Genomic DNA, 21,713 nt, shown 5'->3' on the forward strand with positions numbered 1-21,713 from the left:
AGAATAGAGTTCACATTCATTGTAGAAAAGTTTACTCGGCATATTGCGAGTCAGATAATTTGATATACATCTATCACCAAAAACTATTCAATAAAATTATATTTTGTATGGAATACTATAAATAATTTCTTTGATTTGCGGAGTGTTATTGAATATTGAGTGGGTCTTCTTGTATGGTATTCCTGTAAGTGGTGTAAACACTTGATATACATACATGTATTGCCAAAAACTATTCGATGAAATTTATATGGCATACTATAAATAAATTCTTTGATTTGCGAAATATTATTGAATGGTGAGTGAGTATTCTTGTTTCGTATTCGATAAATAATGTAAACAATAAAAATTGTACATAATTATACAAAGGTGAAGGTAATGAAGTTGTTAAAAATACTTTTTCTACTCCTTCCGATGCACATAAAAACCTTGCTACGTTAACAATTGAGAGACGGATATACAAGTTCAACTTTTATTGTTATTAAAACGGCCTTGCACTAGCTCTTGTATGAACCCATTGCAATGTCATCTGCATTAAATGTATATATATGCATGAAATGTATCTGTATATATTGACTGTATTTTTATGAACTAGTTACTAGAGTTTAATGAACTTATGTATTTCGTGACAAATCCTAAACTCTTTTTCAAGTTTCAGTTCGAATAAAGATATGAGTCTAAAATGAAAAGTAATAAAAATTAAGTATGTCTGTACTGTACAAGATTATATATGCCATAATTTTTGATTACTCTTAAATTGCAGTAGTAATTATGACAAATTATGGTACACAAATAGACTAGCCAACCTTTTAGTAAAAATACAACATAATGTTGATGAAATCGTGGTTTAAATTTTAACTATGTGAAACACATTATACCATGAGAAATTTTTTATCCTAAATTTGAATTTAAAAATGAAACTGTATTATAGTAAACATGTACAACATTTATTTGAAAAGAATACGAGCTGATATTCTTGTCAGTTCTTCTCATCTCGAAATCATTCCGAACTGACGGTAGATTTGACATATTATAAGAGTCTATAATAAACCTACATGAATAAAGAATTTTTTAATTTAAATTTGAATTGCAATACTTTTTATCAAATTTTGATATTTCGAAATAATCGAAATTATGAAGACGGATTGTATAAAACGCACGCATAAATATATGCAACTGAGCCTTCAGTTAATTCATGAGCATTGCGCACGCGCCGACCCGGAATCATTTCGCTACAGGAACAACTGGTTTCAATTTGTTACCATTTTATGTTGAGCTCCCATTCTACATCAGTTTCCACATTAATCTTCAAAGACTCACAGTTCTCAGTTTATGGTCGTTACAAACGCTTACTATATCGCCGTTCTATTTTTAAATTAGATTCTCTTATAGAAGTTTTTATTGCAACATTACTGCATTCCGTTTATGAAATTTGAATTTGATACTGGAATTAGTATTTAAACAAGGAATAGCCGTTTCCGGAAGGGAATCTTCTGGAAACCGTCGTGGTTTTTGTAAAATACTGGTGTTTTCACCATGATGAGCTAACTGACCTGAATTCATCCTCATCATATCCTCCACTAATGCCATGCCAGGATAAACCGTTAGCGCTGGCGGATGCCCTATTATATTATCATTAAAAAATAAATCCAGTACCAGTTCGATCTTACGTCTATTCTTTTGTTTTTTACTGTTGCTATTCTAAAACTTGAATTAAGATTCTCCCATGCTATTTTTCAAGTTTATCATAATAGAAAATTATTTTCTCGAACCTATTTACTCTATAACTAGCTGACCTTCCCCGTTTTTGCAACATTTTTTATTGCAGCTCCGCTTTTCTTGGTCGTTGCGTGATGTAGTAAGGCTTATGTATGACACAAATATCGTGGCCTTCTATGGGTGAAAGAATTTTCTAAATCATTTCAGTAGATTCAGAGATTACCCATACAATGATATTTATAAAGATGTGAAGTTTGTTTGTAAATATCATTGTATGAATACGTGAAGCAAAAGCTTTGTACCTGTTTTAACGAAAATTATGAGGAGTAGGAGTATGACACTTATAGTTTATATAGAGAAGGAGTGGAGAATGCTAATATTTTAATTATGCATAAAAACCATTATACACATTCTACCGTCTATTTGACACACACACAGAAGTCTTTGACAATAGAACCTTAATAGTCAAACTTGTAATTTAAATTATGGTCAAGTTTCCAGTATTAAGGGATCACTAGTTATAATAAAATTATATATTATAATTCCAATTTGGACACAACTTACAAGTTCGTTTCCAGGTTCGCTTTCGATCTACAACAGTAATAGTTACTACGTGTCCAGGTTTTATAATTATAATTACAATTATAAAAACTGGGCACGTAACTAATTACGGAGGATGTTTGATGTCACTTTCACTGTTTCACAGAGCTTGCTTGTCATTAACTCCCTACTACGCATTCATTAAAACAGCTCTAGGTATGGCAAGAAGTATTAAATTTTTTTTTCACCTATTCACTGTTTATAAATACAACAGAACATCGACGTCGCTGGTGTTCAGTGTCACCATGCTTTCTACATTTCGTGGGTGCTATTCCTTATACACTACAAACATTTGCTTTATGATTGTTTGTACTGTTCTGGGAGTTTTTTATATCTATACTAATATTATAAAGCTGAAGAGTTTGTTTGTTTGTTTGTTTGAACGCACTAATCTCAGAAACTGCTGGTTCTAATTGAAAAATTATTTTTGGTTTAGATAGTCCATTTGTCGAGGAAGGCTTTAAGCTATATAACATTATGCTACGACCAATAGAAGCGAAGCTGCAATGAAAAATATTGCAAAAGGTATTAATGGTAAGAGCAACATTTCAATATCATTCATAAAAACAATTGTATGATGGACACCGATAGCGACTAACTGAAACCACGGAGATAAAAAAAATCAAGCGAATGTTTGACCAAAAATATTTAGTTCATTGTGCAAACATGTCCCACGATAATCGTGAAATTCGCAATCTTGGTTCTTTGTTTATTCTAAATGCATCGAACGCAACAACGGGTCCCGTGTCGACGACCTTTTCAAACTATTGCACTATTTAATACCGTCCATAGCAACGTGAGCTCTCATTCCTCACCACTTGTTACTTTCACGGATGCGCGAGGGACGAGTAGATGGGTCTAGTTAATTGGTTGACAGTACGTTGCACTAAGACGTTGTGAAACGTCACAGCACTGTCCATAGATAATGCAAGTTTAACGAGAAAGGTTATACTTTTCATTATATACTGCAGTACATATTTATTCAAGACTAAATCTAATATATAAAATCTCATGTCATAGTATTTGTAACAAAACTCCTTCGAAACGGCTTTACCGATTTCTCTAAAATGTTTTCAGTTAGTCTGAGAATAGGACGTCAACTATTTTTTATACTTCTAAATGTTAAGGGTGCTTCATACCACAATTCTTCAAATTTTTTTTTATGATTCTCCGTTTTGCATTTATTTAACAGGCAATCCTAAATTTTCACCCATGTACCAAAAACCCCTATTTTTAAATAGCGATATTAGTATTTTATTAATTTGCTAGTCCCGATCCATAACTGAATTATTTATATGGCAAAATGACGTTTGCCGCAGCTACTATTCATATATAAAAAAAATCAATCGGCAACCATAACAGACAAGTCCTATTAAAAGCACGCATTAATTCTACATGGTTTAAACCAATACAATCTTAAATAATATTATATTATGAACGCGAAAGTTTTGAGTACGGATGGATGATTGTTACTCTTTCACACAAAAACTGAACGAATTTTAATTAAACTTTACAGTAATGTATCTTATATGTATATCAGAAAAACACAGACCATCATTTTAAAAAGTCTTATGTAAATTGGACGAAATATAGTAATAAATGTCTAGTTAGTGTAATGCAGACGAAGTAGCGCAGGTCAACTAGTATATAGTTAATGACAATAAAATCATTATCTCTCCTCAATAGCACGTGTCACTTACATAAAACTTTCTAACGGCCAAAACAAAAAAGCTATGAATCATAATCTATGCCATACCGCTATGGTTCCGCTCTATGAACATGACATGCCATAAAATGACGGGAAATGGCTACGTACCTGTAAGAAAGCGAGTCTAATGGTGGCCATTAGCGAAATTTCAAATGATTCTTACGAATTGTTATATAACAGTTACGTTATACAGTAATTTTGTAATTTGTTGCCAAATCTATAATGAATAATATATAATAATGAATAGCGTATTAGAATATATAATGAATAGTATATTAGTCTTAATATGCCATTATGCTGCTTTAAAAATGCAGTTTTTAATAAAAATGTTCACCTATTTAAAAACCACTTTTTTTAAAAAGCATAAGCGGATCATCAGTGCGGAGAGCATTGATGACAGCAAAATGAATTCTAAGGTCAATCGCGTGAATATAAACTTCTTTGTATCCTTGTCAACGATGGTCTTGGAGACGAAGTTGAAGGAAGACGCTAATATTAATATAATACACGGTAATATACAGAGGAGGAGATAAATACACACAATAATTGAAGGATATTCTTAAGAGCGATGGTCGCTCCTAAGAATATCCTTCAATTATTGTACCTGACGGATCTAGGCAGAGAACTCTAAAAAAAAAGTAACACAATAGATCTATGCAGGTCGCAGTGCTACAGTTCGCTTTAACACCGTATAAAAGCCCAAACCCTTTAATAAAAAAACATGCAGAAAAATGAGACTGTGGTGGGACACTTTGGTATACAGATGTAAAACATATGTATAAAATCTAGTACACAATAGTTACTCTGTGATATAGTTAAAAATAGGTCAGCTACAATTTCATGACCTGACATGAACTGACCCAATTCCCAACACACAACCTGAACTTGACGTGACATAAAGAAAATTTTCATTTTGCTCTTTTTTCTTTGTGGTACAAGGGTCTGGAATATTCTGTATAGTATAAAAATACTCTATGGTTCCCGGCACTTGAGTTTAAGCCCTCATTGTCAAAGCCTCCTGTGTACTATCAGTAGCCGCCTTTTTTGGTACAAGGATCTGAAATTTTCTATATACTATAAAAATACTCTATGGTTCCCGACACTTGAGTCTATGCATTCACTGTCGATTCCACCTCTGTACCATCAGTAGCCACTTACTTGCCATTTTCATGTAGACCATAGACTACGATGAGGGTTATCATATAATATTTCTAGGTATTCCGCTATGTGTAACGCAAGAGGACTGCCAAGAGTTTTATAAGATAATGTGATGTTCGTGGTGCTGTTCACATATTATATGGAGGACGATCACTACTGACTATCATGTGTTCTGTCATTTCAGTCACATAAAAATTATATATTAATTCAAAAATTTAACAATAGATACAATAGTGCAATAGTATGTAAGGAATCGGTTTATTTTGATGTTTTGAAAATGACAAAGCACGTTCCCTGCTGGGCAAAAATCTCTCCCGAGGTCTATTATCACGTGGGGTATATAATTTCATTTCGTGATTGTATATTTTTTGACTGAAGTAATATTAGCTATGTTCGCTTTGAGACTCTTAATTGATTGTTTATAATAGAACTGTACACGACCTAGGTGATCTTGCAGTTTACCCCCCCGCCTTATTTCCAATAGTCACACGATACAAACGTTTGTATTCATGAGTATGATGGTTTGTATTAGTCTGGGTGTTTTCTATTAGTATTATCTATGTATTTGCTTAGTTTGGAACTAGATGGCGTTGAGTGAATTTTAATGTAAAAAAGTTATTATACATCACTACCTTGCTAGGTACTTAAGTACTACTAAGTAAAAGCAGATTACCAAAACACATTAATTTCGGAATTCCAATAATCTATTCTAAAAGAGATTTCAATACGTTAAACCTGGATGATCCATTTTAATAGATCCTCGTTTTCATGATATCCTCATACTTGGGAAGGATCACCTGGGATTGGAGAATTAAAGTAGGTCGCACTACCAAGGTTTCCAGTGACCCATTTTCTGGAATATTTAGACACCTATTTTCCGTAGATATTTTTACAGTCTTTTCGTAATCGTTTTATAAATATACGCACGAAGTAAATATGGGATATGTGAGTATACATATAAGGTATAAAGGACTAAATATTCTGTACGTTGAATGTTAAAGTTTATATTATGTAGAATGGTCCTTTCAAATGAATTTGAACTCCATTATAATTTATTAGAAGTCAAATTACAAATATTTGGATTGGATCGACATTATATAAGCTAATAAATGATTTGATAGATTGATTAATTTTTCGGTTTCGATTCTCACACGATATTATAGTTTGTATTCATGAGTATAATTGTTTGTATTGATCTGGATGTTTTTAATGTTGTATATTAACATACATAATACATAAGCGTAATAATATAAAAGATAAAAGAACTCTTTTAAAAAAAGAAACATTGAAGTAAGATTTAACGTTCAATTATTATTTATGAAATCTATATAATCAATCAGTTTGTTATTTAACAAATTTAACGAAATTTAAAATAATATTTGTAGAGAAGATACACATAGGCCACCTTTAAATCCAGTTTATTCGTACCAACATTCAAAATTAATAAGAACATTAAAAAACAAATCAAGTCGTATCCTACTTTTTATTTTTAAAGGAGATGCACATAAACTACTTTTAGATCCCGGTTCATTTGTACCAACATTTAAAAATTAATAAGGACAATAAAAAAACAAATCAAGTCTTATACTACGTCTGAATAGAATCATATTGCAGTTCAACCATAAATTCAGAGAAACTTTAACAAAGGTACCTACAAGAACAAACCAGATATATTAAAAGAAGCAATTTCAGTGCGCACGCGCCGTTAATAACTCTGCCATTTCACGGTGAAATGTTTGGAAAGCTAGCCTATCTAAGGGCACGTGCTAGATGCTAAATTGAATGGAATTGACTGAATGAGTTGCTTTCACTTATTCGCGTCATTTTAACGATACCTGTTTAAATTATTATTGATCATATTTATAGTTTCAATAAACCAGAATATAGATATTATTGTAAATACATTGAGGTTGCCATAAATACGAAAGAAGAAGAATTAAGCAATGAGGAAGACTTTATTAAAAAGTAAACAGTAAAAAGTCTGTTAATAGACTATTGGGGTATCTCTATCTCGCCTTTATGAAACTTTCGCGTTTATGACATTGTGTCAGAAAAAAAGGAAGCATTATATCGTCCCTAGCGCACACTGCTGGCGTTATACGGGCATTAAGCTGAACGGCAAGTGAGAACAGTGGTGTATGTCTGAGACCTGAGGGCCGATAATTAGGAAGACAAGTAGCTTACTCAGTACAATCTTTTGTGTTTTTGTTTCACAATTAGTAAACATTTTTATTTTCATGCCCGTCATCACGTACTTAAAAATAAAAATGTAGTCAGTACTACATGTAATTTTCTTTATCTTCTTCTTATTTTCTAAATAATACTAAATTTCTCTAGTGACTATTTTTCGATTTGTGACTATAAACTTCACTGTAGGTGAAGGTCTCCTCCATAAATCTCTGTTTTTAACCACACAATAAATGTAATATATTTATTTCTTTCAGGGCCCAAGAAAGTGAAGATGGTGACAAAACAAACGACGCTGCGGCTAGAGTACCGCCTCACTGCCACATCACTATTAAATGTACTAGAGAAGTAAGTACCATTAGGAAAAATATTTGGTTTTTATTTTCATTTGAATGGCAAACAAGATTACTACCCAACTGATATATAAGAACAGCATTGGTGCTTTAGAACAAATTTTGTTTTAATTAAATACAAAACACCCCGACAAATACTAGCAAGTACGTACGAGTTCGTACCCCCGACCATCAGAAATAAAGCACTGTACTAAACCTCTACATTACCAAGGCCGTCATGATTATTTTATAATGCACGTAGTAACTATTTATCTGTATACCTAACCGATTGTTACTGAAAAAGACCGTAAACGTATTTACCCGGACTTACATATTTCGTCCAAACTTCCAAGGATATTGTGTGACTTACATTAACAAGTACTGTATTATTCGAAAACAAGTATTTTTCTAACAGCAAAGCTACTTACGGTTTCAGATATGTATTTTTCTCCAAAGATACCAATATATTTATGTACATAAGTTTATTTTCTTTTATTCCATTTATTGACCTGTCCTTTGTGCCCAACATCCTGCACAGAAGATTTAAAAACTGCGACAGAATGCGCAAAAGTCGTCGCAACATTCTGGGGAAAATACATTTAGTTACCACTGAAACGAAACAACGACGATGAGCTAGGAACTCAAAATTGCAGCAATGTTTGTTTTCTAACACCAAACCGTGGATTGTCTTCCCACTAATAGATTTGACCAAATTGCTTAATTTCTATACACGCTCAAAGATTCAACTTTCGGTGGACCAAAGTCTGTTACAGTAGGTTCAGTTACGGATGCGGTTTTGTGGTGGCATTTAGGCCACGCTATAACCGCAAATGTGATATACAAACAGAATTAGCCCAGCTACAAAGCATTTCGATCTTAATTTGAATTGAGATTTGTTGTTAAATATATTATATTAGATATATTTATATAACTTAATTCAAGATTCTTTATTTGTAAAACATAATATATTATTGTAGAATGTATTATTAATGTAATATATGCCCTACAACCCTTTCTATTTCTACCTAAAGGTTAGCTGATAGAGAATGCCATTTGGCATTAAGCTCGCCTTTTGTAAACTTTTTAATGTTCAAGAAACAATAAAAAAAATATCCATTGGTGAAATCAACACTCAATGTCTATTTCGTCATCTGCTAATATTCTTTCCATATGTAAAGCATCTGATAACTGAAAGATCCGCTTTCAATCCAATTTATATATTTGAAAAAACTAATTACGACTAATAAATGATTATTATTTAATAAATATATCTCCTTTCTTATTGTAGTCTTTTTCTTCTAATATATAAATTCTCGTCTCACAGTAGTTGCTAGACTTTACCGAAAAGACTTAACCGATTTTGATGAAATTTTATATGCGATAAGGGTGACCTAACGCATTTTTTATTTGTTTGGACATAATTTTTAATTTTTATAATTCGGTATTAAAAATACATACGACCCTAAACTTTCACCCCTCTACCAACCCCTCTATTTTTAATAGCGATATTAATTCATGTATAAAATATGTGTTTAAAACAGTTGTAGAGTACCCATAACACAAGCTCTGATTACCGTGGAACTAGATCACGTTGTGTGAATTGTCCAGAGATATATTATATTTATTTTATATATTAAGATTGCAGGCTTCAACGGCCTATCAGAAGCGGTCAGGCGGCTGGATTTCTCGTCTGCCGTCCGAGATGTGCGACGGTTTAACTACATCTGCGCTCTGTTGGAATTGCTACTCGGAGGGCAAAGGCTGACACATCTACCTGGTGCAGCACAGAAATTACTTCTGTCAATGTTGGAGCAACTTGCCGACCAGGGTGAGAAACTTACTGTAAACTCTGTGTTTATGTTTTTATGATTGATAATGGAATAGCCGCCTACGCTCACAAGCGAGGCACCACTGGAAAAAGATGTGATGAGGTGACCAAGCCATGAGTTTGTTATCGGTGTTGCCATCAACGAAGAGTCAGTCAGAAGAATAAATTAACGTCAGAATTATAAGTTTTTTTCGGTGACAGTCAAATTCGAACCTCCGACCTATGGGATTAAGTAGAGGTATTAAACTAGTAGACTATGATGCGCTAATTGTGTTAAGATCGCAATTACTATAAGTAATGAATGTTGCAGTAATTTGAACTTTTTGTTAGGAATATAATAGAAGTAGGTTAAGTGCGTACTTTTACTTTTATTATGTTTTGGCAAGCTTTTAGTTATTGAATAAGAGCAATGAACAAGTGCAGACTAGTGTGTAATTGTTTGTTTACAATTAACTATAACTGTTAATATTATGTAACATATATCTTGGCAGGCATAGTGCACACTAAAGTAAATTTATACAGGCAAAAAAATAATAAACGAACGAATAACGCGGATTTTATGTAGCTATATGCAAATATATTTGAGGGTTAGAAAAATAAACAAGTGTAATTAATGGCCGCAATTTAAGAATATTAAATTTCAATATTTATAATACAACACTTTTCCAAACATGCTTTTTTTAGCTGAAATTAATTTTGTCCTAGTGGAAAAGAATGATCAAATTTTTTAATATAAAAGTATCATATAATAATAATCTGAGGACTATTCACGCAGCGCCATCTAGAACCAAGTTAAGCTAGCTAAAGCTTGTATTATGTGCACTAGATAACAAATACATAGATATATTTTTTTTCGTAAATACATACGTATTATACATAGAAAACATTCATACCGATACAGCCATACTCATGAATACAAATGTTTGTGCCGTGCGAGGAATCGAACCCGCGACCATCGGATGCAGAACGGTGTGCTAGACCGCTATATCACCGAGGTCGCCGAGATCATGATTTTATTTTAACTGTGTATTTGAATTTCATATTGTACGTCTGAAATGGACAAACTGTTGATTTTGTACGTCTGAAATGGACAAACTGTTGATTCCATATCATTAATTATTTATATTTATTACATTCATGCGGCACTAATGCTTGTCGTAGATTTATACGGTACAAAGTCGTCTGCAGGAATATCCGAGACTTAATCGTTTAGTAATTCTACTACTATTGCATATAATGTAACTTTCTATAGAATAGAATTCTTGTAATCATATAGATTATGTTTGGAATTGTAGCTAATATTTTGGAAACAATATCTCAGAATTGGGAGCATTCTGACCTAGTGGCTTATTGGTCTAAATTAGACACCAAAAATTCCAATTTCAAATTCGGTCAACGCAAAAATAATCGAAGTAACATGTATAACAAACCAAAATGTTCCCTATGTTCAAATATATACCCAGCGAAATGGAAGCATATCAATTCTTACGTTTTACGTGTTCAGATTGTCTCAGACTACCACATCTTGGATAAATGTCGTGAAGATATATTATTATTTTTAAATGGATTATTATAGAATGGTGCATCCACCTGCGTACGAGTATACCCGTTAGATTATCCTCTGGCTGGGCTCCACTGGACATCATCCTTGATATAAATAATAAGCTTGAGGTAAAGTCAGTTAACCCATCGTGACAAATTCACCAGTATTAACCATAATCGAAAGCCAGGAGGGAAAATGTGAATGGTATATTGCGAGCAATGGGGTCATTAATATCCGTTACTGGGTGTAAGGAGATTGTTAGTAATGTGGACTGATTACACCATAGTTCCATGTACCAATTCAGGTTGACGTCCACGCGATTCCCCCTGGAAACCATCGTGAGGAATTCCTGGTAAATTTGACGCGATGGGCTAACTGACCTAACCTCACCCTATCATCCTTCGCTGATGCCCCGCCAGCAATTAGTACAGGCGGGTACACCACTCTATTAACAATACCGTTAACCGGTATGTTATAAAGACGTCAAACAAATTATCTATTATAGTCTATGAGTTTGAATCGAACTATCCAGGACAATGATCCTTCGAGCCGGTTACGCACTATACACTAACAATCCTCTTCTCTCCACCCTTTGCGTTATGATGACATGTTGGTAATGACGTCGATGGTATCGCATGCACAGTGGCGACATCTCAGCAGAACTTGAGCTGTTTTCAATCGAGCTATCCAGGACTACACAATGGTCCTTCGAGCCGGAGACGGACTCTATACTAACAATACCCTTCCTTCCCCCATTATGTTATAATGACGTGTTGTATCATGTGCACAGTGGCAACATCTCAGCAGAACTTGAGCGGTCTGCGCGCGTTGGTAGTAGCATTGGCGGCGCTACGTGAAGCCGAGCGGCGTGCTTGCTGGGGCCGACCGCTCGGCTCGCGCGCTCTATGGGGTCATCATGATCACGCTATCGCCAGGATCAACCGCATCGCCAGCAGCATCCGCATACAGGAGGTACTAATCTTTAGCCATTACAGTCGTGAACAGGTTCTGGTTTGCGCTGATTTATTTATTTATTTTGTGACTCAAGTAACTATTCAGTAATTTATATTTATATATACCGAGATACCAGACCTTCCTCTCGAATCACTCTATCTATGCTTATAACGGCATTAAAATCCGTTGCCTAATTTAAAAAATATAAACGAAAATACTTTATTTTATACTATGTAAAGATTAATGTAAAAATAATAAAGTGTGGGCATTGATAAATATAGGGTCAATATAAATATAGTTTGTTTTTAACTAATATAATTATATTTCACAGCCGGTTTTATAAAATAAATGACCTATTAAAAAGTAAAATATATGTTTTTGTTAGCATTATAACACGCACATATATCACAAATGCATAAGCATCTTCTATCTTCTAACTTAATAATCTTGTATTCATTCCAGCCTGGTCCAGAAGTAGTGCCTAAACTCCACGATTTGCCTGAGGAATGTGTTAGAGAAATTTTATTGAGAATATCGGATCACAGGGACTTAGATGTAAGTATAATTGATATTTCACATGATCAGACTAATTTTATTTCTTCAATTTGTAATACGCTATTAAAAGAAACATTGTGTTTACAGTAATTCTATTATTTATACTTATGTGTGTAGTACACATTGTTAATATAGCAAAACGCGGTCAACGCGGTAGGCAACCTAGTCCAAACGTCGAGAGAAGTAAATACCTTTATTTACCATAAAAATATTAAAATCCATTTAAATATATTAATAATTCTAATTGTAGTTGTTTCACACAGTCAAAGATTTGCTAGGTATATTAATATTTTATCAAGATAGACTTTTTAAGAAATGGTTTGTGACCTCAGTCTCACTTATTTCTGGCGATAAGGTTGCTTATCGACAGGTCTGCTTTTTAATATACTTTTAACTAAAACACTCAGTTAAAAGTGGGAGATACTTATCTCCCACCTTTAACTGTGAAATTTCAAAGTACAAAAATGACTAACTTTCGTCCAGAAATGCATCAGCCAAGTTCCTTATCGATTTTTTTAACTGAATTGCCAAAATGAAAATGGTTTTCAAAATTTATCGTATTCAATTATATTTCTATTCTAAAAATATTATTCATTTATTAACTACATTTTGTCAAACATCACAGTTTTCACCAATTCACCTTACAAGGCCTTACAAATTCATTCACGCAACATACAATAACTGCTGAAGTTTAATTTATTACCTGAATTAAGTAATGAATTCCATTGCCAACCTGTTGTGAAACTGTTTATCGTATGAATAGATCCAGTTGTATAGAGGGTACTTGACTTCACACAGTAGAGAGTAGTTCACACACCATGAACACCACCTTTGCTTGCATGATACCTTAAAAAATAAGTCAAACTGTGTCTATGAATTGCCTCCTAGTAACCTGCTAGTAGAAATTGTGATATGCGTGTACATATTACAGTTTCTACTAGCACGGGAGGTAGTTTTCTTACTTTGGTTCCGTTAAAAAATGTGCATAACAACTGTTTGTTGAAAACGGTTTTTTTTATTTAAGGTTAATCTTTTTAATAAATATATTTATTATATTCTACCCTTTATACAACTACATCTATCATATACTGTCGGTATACACCAGTAAAAAATAATAAGATGAGAATTCAGGCATCCATAGGCTACGGTAACCGTTTAGCATCAGATGGGCCGTATGCTTGTTTGTATGCTACGTGGTATAAAAAAAAATAAAAAGTCAGCCCATTGTGTCAAATTTTTGAATTAATTATTTGTGTCCATGTGTGTGTGGTTATGTGTGTGCGTGTGTATTTGTGTATGAGTGTGTGTGTGAATGGTGAGTGGACCAGGTCTAAGATATCATTTTATAAAATTAGACAAAGATAAGATACACATTCTTTTTAATATACATGTAGGCACTATTTTAAATGCAATAAGGGGTATTATGTAATATTGATGATTTCCCGCGCAGGCGGCGTCGTCAGCGTGGAACGTGATGGCGTCGGTCTGCAACGAGCAGAGAATATGGCGGGAGCTGGTCAACTTCCACTTCACCCAGCAACAGACTGAGACCATCCTGGCCAAGGACAAAGACGGCGATGACAAGGACGTTGACTGGAAGAAGGTCTTCCATCAACTCAGGAAGTGAGCTAATTTGAACTATACTCCCAAGATAATAGAGTTGTCGTATTTTACGAATTGAATATTCATCCACACTCAAAAACTTTCACTTTTATATCTGTCTTTCACGCAAACATCAGTGGATTTTAAGTTTTTTTTTCTTTTTTATAGGTTATACGGTCTAAGGGAGGACGCGCAGTATGCCGAGACGCTGTCACTGTGCCGACACTGCAAGTGCCTGTTTTGGCGGTCACTAGGACACCCCTGTATAGCGGATCAGGTAATTAAAACATGATACTAATACATTCCCATCATCATCAGGCCACTGAAGACCACTGATGGACATAAGCCTCTCCCAGACACGCCACTGAGCACGATCTTCAGCCCAGAAGTTTCAGAAGGGCTGAAGAGACGTTTTCAGTTGCAAACAGTTTTAAAAATTTGGAAGTTTTCAATTGTCTGTTTAATTTTGAAAAAGGAACTATAGGCCTATTTTTTATTTTAGATATAGTGATGAATGAAAGAAGTCTGATTAATTTTTAATAATAGATTTTACTTTGTATAATTAAAACAGTGTTTTACTTATGTGATACATAGAGTAAACACTGAATATTCAGATTAAACTTAACCAGCCTAACCTATTTGGGTGCGATTTTCGTTAATTTACTAAAGGAGGTTTTATTTAAAATTTAGTATTTATTTTATTCCTTTGTCATTCATAGTCTTATTATTTCGAGCACAGCCCACGGGTATGATGTCTCGGGTAATGATAATAATAAATAAATTGTCAATTACAAATGAATTGAAAAATTAAGCTAAATAAATTAATAATGATCACAGGTTCGAACAAACACGGTACAAACATTGTATTCAGGAGTACGATTGTTTGTATCGATCTAGGTGTTTTCTACGTATATTATGTATGTATTTACGAAAAAAATATATAAGTATCACCTAGTACTTATAACACAAGCTCTGCTTACCTTGAGGCTAGATGACCTTGTGTGAATTGTCCAGGGGTATTAATATTATTATTAAAAAATTCTTTCCCAGTGCCCGGAATACCGCGAGCGAGTGAAGGAGGCCGGCGGTCCTCTCCCCCCGCACCCCGTGCCGCCCGCAGCTTTCCTCAAGTTCTTCTCGCTTTAAACACGGTATCGCAGAAATAACATCACTTGATCAAATCACGCCATTTCTAGGCCAATTCTTTAATTATACATTTCAATGTAAACTGGATGAGTATATTTGGTCACCCATAACATTATAACCGTTATTTATATTGTTAAGCGAATAATTTTATGGTAAATAACGATTTACCTTTCAATGTTTCCATTAACTTGCACTAGTCGTGGTCACGAGCTGGAGTAATAGCGATGTCATTAACTGCCAGCAATTTTTTACCTTTATTTACCATAAAATTATTGGTGTTAAGACCCAGTTAGCAATATAAATAATGTATAGGAAACACGAACTTTTAAAAATTTAATTGAATGTATCTTTATAACTCAATCTTTAGAGAGTTATGACAGTAATAATCGTATGCTAACACTTCATAAACAATATCAGTCAACCCATGATCAGGACGTTTGTAACAGCCGTCAAAATATCGGGAGATCATAATATAATCATAGTAAATATGCTGTGTATATACAATATTTAAAAAACCGCGTCCGATAAGACGTATTTATCAATAATAACAAAATATAAGAAAAAAATGGAAAATAATATATAAAACTATAATTGTTTATATATACTAATCATTATGTATATATAAAGCATATTACACCATTGATTAATCAGAGTTATATATTAATATATAATGATTATATTACTCAGGCATTTGGTCTCCAGATTAGTAAGACCGTTAAGTAATATGTAAAAAAGTAATATTCTATCTCTAATATTTATTTCGGATACTGCGATAAAAGGGTGCTGTTCTCTGTCCATAGTACACAGAAATATAATTATATATTATATATCTATATATACTTATTTCTCAGTATACATATAAGTCTATTAGAATCTTTTGGACGTCGTGATATTGTTCTTAAATTCAGTATTAAAATATATATTTCTATATCGGTTTAAACTAAAAACTAAAGCAATAAAAACCGGACTAAAACATCAACTAAACTAAGCATCACATTTTAATAGATTAATTGAATTGAATTGAGAGGAAGAATTTCATAGATTACCTATAAGCTAGAGAATGAAATATGAAGAAATTAAAATTCGATTTATATTGCTTTAGTTTTTCTCAGACAGAAACAAGTCAAAGCCATCTGTGTTTACTATATAGTTAAGAAAAGCCTATAATAATGGCATATAGTGATGAGCGAATTAATTTAAGCGATCGAATGCGACCGATCACGATCTCAGGCACACTGGCCTATACAATATGACTAAATGGATCATTAGGATTTATGAAGCTATGCAAAATGTGTTCCATTTTATACAAAATGTTGTCCAATGAGGAAACAGGTTCTATGCTTATTTTTAAAAAATATAAAAGCACTGTGAAATTATGAATGTAGTAATTAGTATTGTGACTTATTGAAATTTTACCAGTGAATGGAATATATTAAAAGTTCCAAGACCAAGCCACGATGCTTATACGTTGATTTAATGAATAACTTTTAATTTTTTAATATAACACCATCGTGTTTATAGCCTTTATTGTAAACAGTTTTCTGCGCTTATTAATTGTTTAATGCTTTATGACAACTAGATATGTGATATTACCCAAATTTATAAAAACGTGTGTTGTATTGGATTTGTTCTTTGTGTTGTTTGTTAATATTAAATATAATTTATATGTAATATAGTAGCGTTCAATTTTCAGTGCATAATAAAAAGCATTTTAACATTAGCTATGTATTATGCTATATATTAAAAAATATTTTCATCAATAATATGATTATTGATGAAAATATTTTTTAAAGATGTGAATCTATTGTTGCATTGTTAATTATGAGCAAAAGGTATGCCTCTGTACAGTCTATTTTAAGTTTTTCAATATTGACACATTAACATGTCGGTCTGCCAAAATAATGTAAAAAAATATTGAAAATAATTAGATTTGGTAACAAAAAGTGTATAGAAATCCAAAACCCAGTTAATCCAGTGAATGTGTTGTAGGAGAGTGAAAGTTGTGTACAATTATAGATCTGTGTTTGTATATGGGATTTATAAAATAGCTTTAACTGTACTGTACTAGCACTGTTACTAGCTCACATGCAACTGTACCACTACATTCCCATACTAAATTGTAGATACGACTTCACGTTTTGTATGAATATCTTATGCAGTTTTATAACTACCATTGCCAGATTGCGGACTTACATATACTAAAATTAGCCTTTTATATTGGTCGCGAAATCTCAAATAATCAAATAGCTTTTTGAAGACATCAGTGAAAATTTTCCTTCCAATTAACTGCTGTGTTAAATAATTAGTTTTAAATATTATTATAAAGGCGTGTATTTTCATTTAGTTCCTGTTTAGGTATTTTAGTATAAGACATCGGGACATATTATCTTTATTGTCCCAAATAAACACTTCATTTGTTTCGTCTGCATTTAAAATAATTGTACAGTCTACTATGAATATGGTCTACTACATAAGGGGTTTTTGCACTATCATATCGCATACTTAATAAATTTCATTAATTAACAACTTAAAAAATTTAACTGACCTTAAAAAACTAAAATTTTGGATTAGTTGATTTCCCATTTTTTTAAATACGTGGAGTTTATTAGGCGTGCGAGTATAGTAAAGTTAAATCTAGATTTCTAGAATGATCTGTCAATGAAATAAACTAGTGAATATCAATAAAACTTCATAATATATCGTATACTGCCTACGTATATTCGCTTACTCTTTCTCGCAAATATAATAGTGTTATAATCCCCTTATTAAAAATCATATCTCTTCATGAGTCGAAACTAATTAAGCAGCTAGCTTAGGTAGAGCAATATTTTATTACATGTAACTTTTAATAGTGTATAAGGTCTCGGCTGAATTTTTATTATGAAGAACTGTATATTACTCTACTCAAGAGTCTATGTTGTTAATGGCTTCGGTACTCTGTAGAAGTTAAACGTCATTATAAAATACGTTTTTTTATTCGTGTATTAAATGGCGGATGTTGACGTTAAGAAATGGCGCCAAAATTCTTATATATAATACTATCGTTGATCGTTATATATAATACTAGCTTATAAATTCATTGCAATTTATAATGACGTGACCACAGTTCAATATATTTATTGTCATACAGAATAATTCTATTAATTCGCCGTTTACATATCTGCAAGAATAATGTACCCACTTTTACCAGTACCCTAGTTAATAATTATAAATACAGTCGGTCTAAAATATTATCTCTTTAGGCCTAAACTGTTCGATTTATTATGTAATAATTTTAGTTTTCTTTTATATCTCTATAACAGTGAATTTAACCATGTTTGATTTTGTTAAATAGTAAATCTATTAAGAAATAACAGTTATTTATAGTTACTTCATTTGAAATCATTGTTTTCATAATTTGGCTTTCACATTGTATAATGTATTATTACATAAATGCAAAAGTACATAAAATGTCGACATAGCGTTATTTGCAGCGTAACATTCTTGAATTATCTGTCTATTTTATAATGCGAGAATTTGTTCTTGTATATTATATATATCATAGTAAAGACTATGTGTTATAACGATATCTGTTTTTTAAATTGATTCTCATTTTAAGACTAAGAGAATGTTAATTGCAAACAACAAAGGCTTTAGAACAAAAGAGCTAGCATGCACATGTGACGTCTGTCAGTGACAGTATCAACTTACCCTGTCATATATAAGAAGCACTCTTTGTACATCTTCCATCATGATTTAGTAACCGATAGGTGGGGTTATCAGGTATCAGGGGGTACTATCGGGTGTCTTATCCTGAGAAATCAATATTCCGGTCAACTGCCCAAAATCAAAATTTGAACTAGCAATACAATCTATTAATAATATTATAAGTAATCTTATAATGCGCCTTCAAGCGATATTTCATTGTGTTGACTCCATATCCAACAGGACTCTTAGCCAATTTGTTACAACCCAACAGATCAGCCTGACTGAGCAGTCTAATACTATGTGTAAGCATCAAATGTGTGATTAGACCGCATCACCACTTAAAATCACGTATGATTTCGATCCAATATGGTCAAATCATAATAAAAATCGGTATTATTGGTATTGTGATTATTCGCCTGTAATTGTTTGATGATTTATCTATGATCTAACAAAATTAAATATAAATAGAAAATAGCTGTGGGTTTTGTTCGACTTTACTATGTCTACTTCTATTTCCCATAACAGTATTGTTGTTAGCTGCTAGCTCTTAACACATCTACTAATTAGCTACCTGTTCACTGTAAAATGTAGTGTAGTTGTTGATATTGTGATATTTTAAGATAAATTTATTGTAATTACAATTATTATTAAGTGTTTGGAGTCTCAAGTTACTAACACTAATTAGGAGTAGACTATTATGAAAATGCAGCTTGTATCTACTCACTTGAGTCATTTTTAGTTAATCTGTGATTTTTTTATTTGTGAAATGCAATTGTTTTCTGATTTGTGTTCTCATATACTATGGTACTTTATATGGTATTTTGAAATAAAGTTATTTTGAATATGAATTTGTGAATTATTACTATTACTAATTGTATAATGTGGTGCTCAGATGAATTTGGGTGAAAAGGTAAACAAGATTTTATTGAAATAATTTAGATACTCAAAGATTTTTAGGAATTTATATTTTCAATATTAATATGAGTATACAAGTAGTGAATTGTGTTCTACCATCTATGTACTTGTATTACATGGATGTAGAACACAATTCTGTATCTTGTAAATTATCTATTATTTATATGTTTTGTCCTAAATTACATATATGAATAGAAAATATACATTTATAGATTTTTATACTTCAGCCGTAAGATTCCCTAGAGGAGTCACCATATGTACAGTACAATTAGGAAAAAACATTACAAGTATTTATTAGTAGTATTTATTACTGAAGAACAAGAAACCAATGAAAAAAAGTTTTGTTTTTGGTAGGTAGCAAGCAGTAGATAAATATTTGTTTATACATTTTCTGTAAGTTTCTGGATAAAAACTTAATACTAATAATTAATAATTTAGTAATAATATCCACATATTTCTTAGTACTTAGTTGTAATATCTACATATTTCTTAGTATTCTATAGTATTTCCAATTATGTTATGAATCTGGCACATATGAATTTATTTAGTTGATATAATTGGAAGTTAGTCAATATCAAGACATTTCAACAGAGAATCAGATAAAAATTCTGTTAGTAAGGATTTTTGAGCAATAAAACCTGTATTTTTATATAATTACTTATATAAACAAAATCAAAATTACATCAACATTTAAAAAGAATTAATAATTTACAAGTTATTTTACCTTAAATAAATCAGTACAGGCTAAAACTGAGCTAAACTAAAATTCGGTTTCAAATATAAAGTCTGCATAGTTTGGACACTAATCTTTACATTCCTGTTGCACTTTTGGTGAAACTGGTGAAATAATTCAGACTGCTCTAATACACTGATTTAAAAAGATATCGCATATATTGTTATTGCACTAATTATATTCATGGCTTCCTTTATAAAGTACATTTGTTTAAACAAGTTCATTCTTCAACTTCTCACAATGTCTAACTAAATCTTTCAGTTTATATACTAAATCGTGTAACTGCTGGCTCGCACACGTAAATCGGACATCGTTTCCCGAGTCTGTCTTCAGTGTAATAGTGTACAACAAGTTATCTGAACCAACTCCAGCCGAGTTCGTTACAACTTCGAGTTTCCATTCCACGTCCCTTATGTTGGGTAGAATGTGGTTGTCAACACTTTTGTTTGGATCCATAGTTGATATTATTACTTTTATCTACGTAACATCATGGATTTGGATAAATGTATTGAAATATTTATTTTAATGATATTCTTAACAAATCAGAAAATATTTCTCTGCAATATTGTGTATATGTATAAAAAAATGTGAACAAAAAACATGCGTATTGTAATCAGAAGAATTGTCAAACAACTGTCATTCATGAGTAATCATAAGCTGCCAGCAGCTGGCACGTTTGACATTACAATTTTTTTTTTCAGTTTTCTATTAAGGCTCGGCACTAAGTACATTCGCCAAATATAAGTTTGGGGAGGCGACATTTTGGATCGAAACGGAATTTTGATTGGAACAGGTTGGTAATGCAATGGGACACTCACTATGCTCACTAGTTTAACGATATATACGAGCAGGGTAACAGTGACTACAGTCCACCACTGATACCCTGCTAGCTTATATCGTTAAACCAAGGGCGGATCCAGCTTTGGCGCCAGGAGAGGGTCACATAGTCGTGGTCAAGTCAAGAACTTATAATTTAATTTTGATAACAATAGGTACAAGTTAAAAGTAGGTATTTTAATAATGTACAAAGTTATTATATTATATTAAAT

General features: G+C 32.3%; 1 protein-coding gene across 1 annotated transcript in view; it reads left to right on the forward strand.

Annotated features, from left to right (window-relative positions):
• The window catches only part of LOC131845676 (F-box only protein 32), a 41,491-nt gene extending 21,634 nt beyond the window's left edge, over window positions 1-19,857 (forward strand). Inside the window, exons 3-9 of the mRNA XM_059194766.1 lie at window positions 7,627-7,717; window positions 9,340-9,529; window positions 11,863-12,044; window positions 12,489-12,581; window positions 14,032-14,204; window positions 14,352-14,460; window positions 15,234-19,857. Coding sequence (XP_059050749.1) covers window positions 7,627-7,717; window positions 9,340-9,529; window positions 11,863-12,044; window positions 12,489-12,581; window positions 14,032-14,204; window positions 14,352-14,460; window positions 15,234-15,329 — 934 coding nt within the window. The 3' untranslated portion in view covers window positions 15,330-19,857. The remainder of the gene's footprint in view (window positions 1-7,626; window positions 7,718-9,339; window positions 9,530-11,862; window positions 12,045-12,488; window positions 12,582-14,031; window positions 14,205-14,351; window positions 14,461-15,233) is intronic.
• The last annotated feature ends 1,856 nt before the right edge of the window (window positions 19,858-21,713 follow it).

The sequence above is a fragment of the Achroia grisella genome, unplaced genomic scaffold (assembly GCF_030625045.1).
Source record: "Achroia grisella isolate CSIRO2021 unplaced genomic scaffold, CSIRO_AGI_Agris_v1 utg478, whole genome shotgun sequence".
Classification (NCBI taxonomy): domain Eukaryota; kingdom Metazoa; phylum Arthropoda; class Insecta; order Lepidoptera; family Pyralidae; genus Achroia; species Achroia grisella.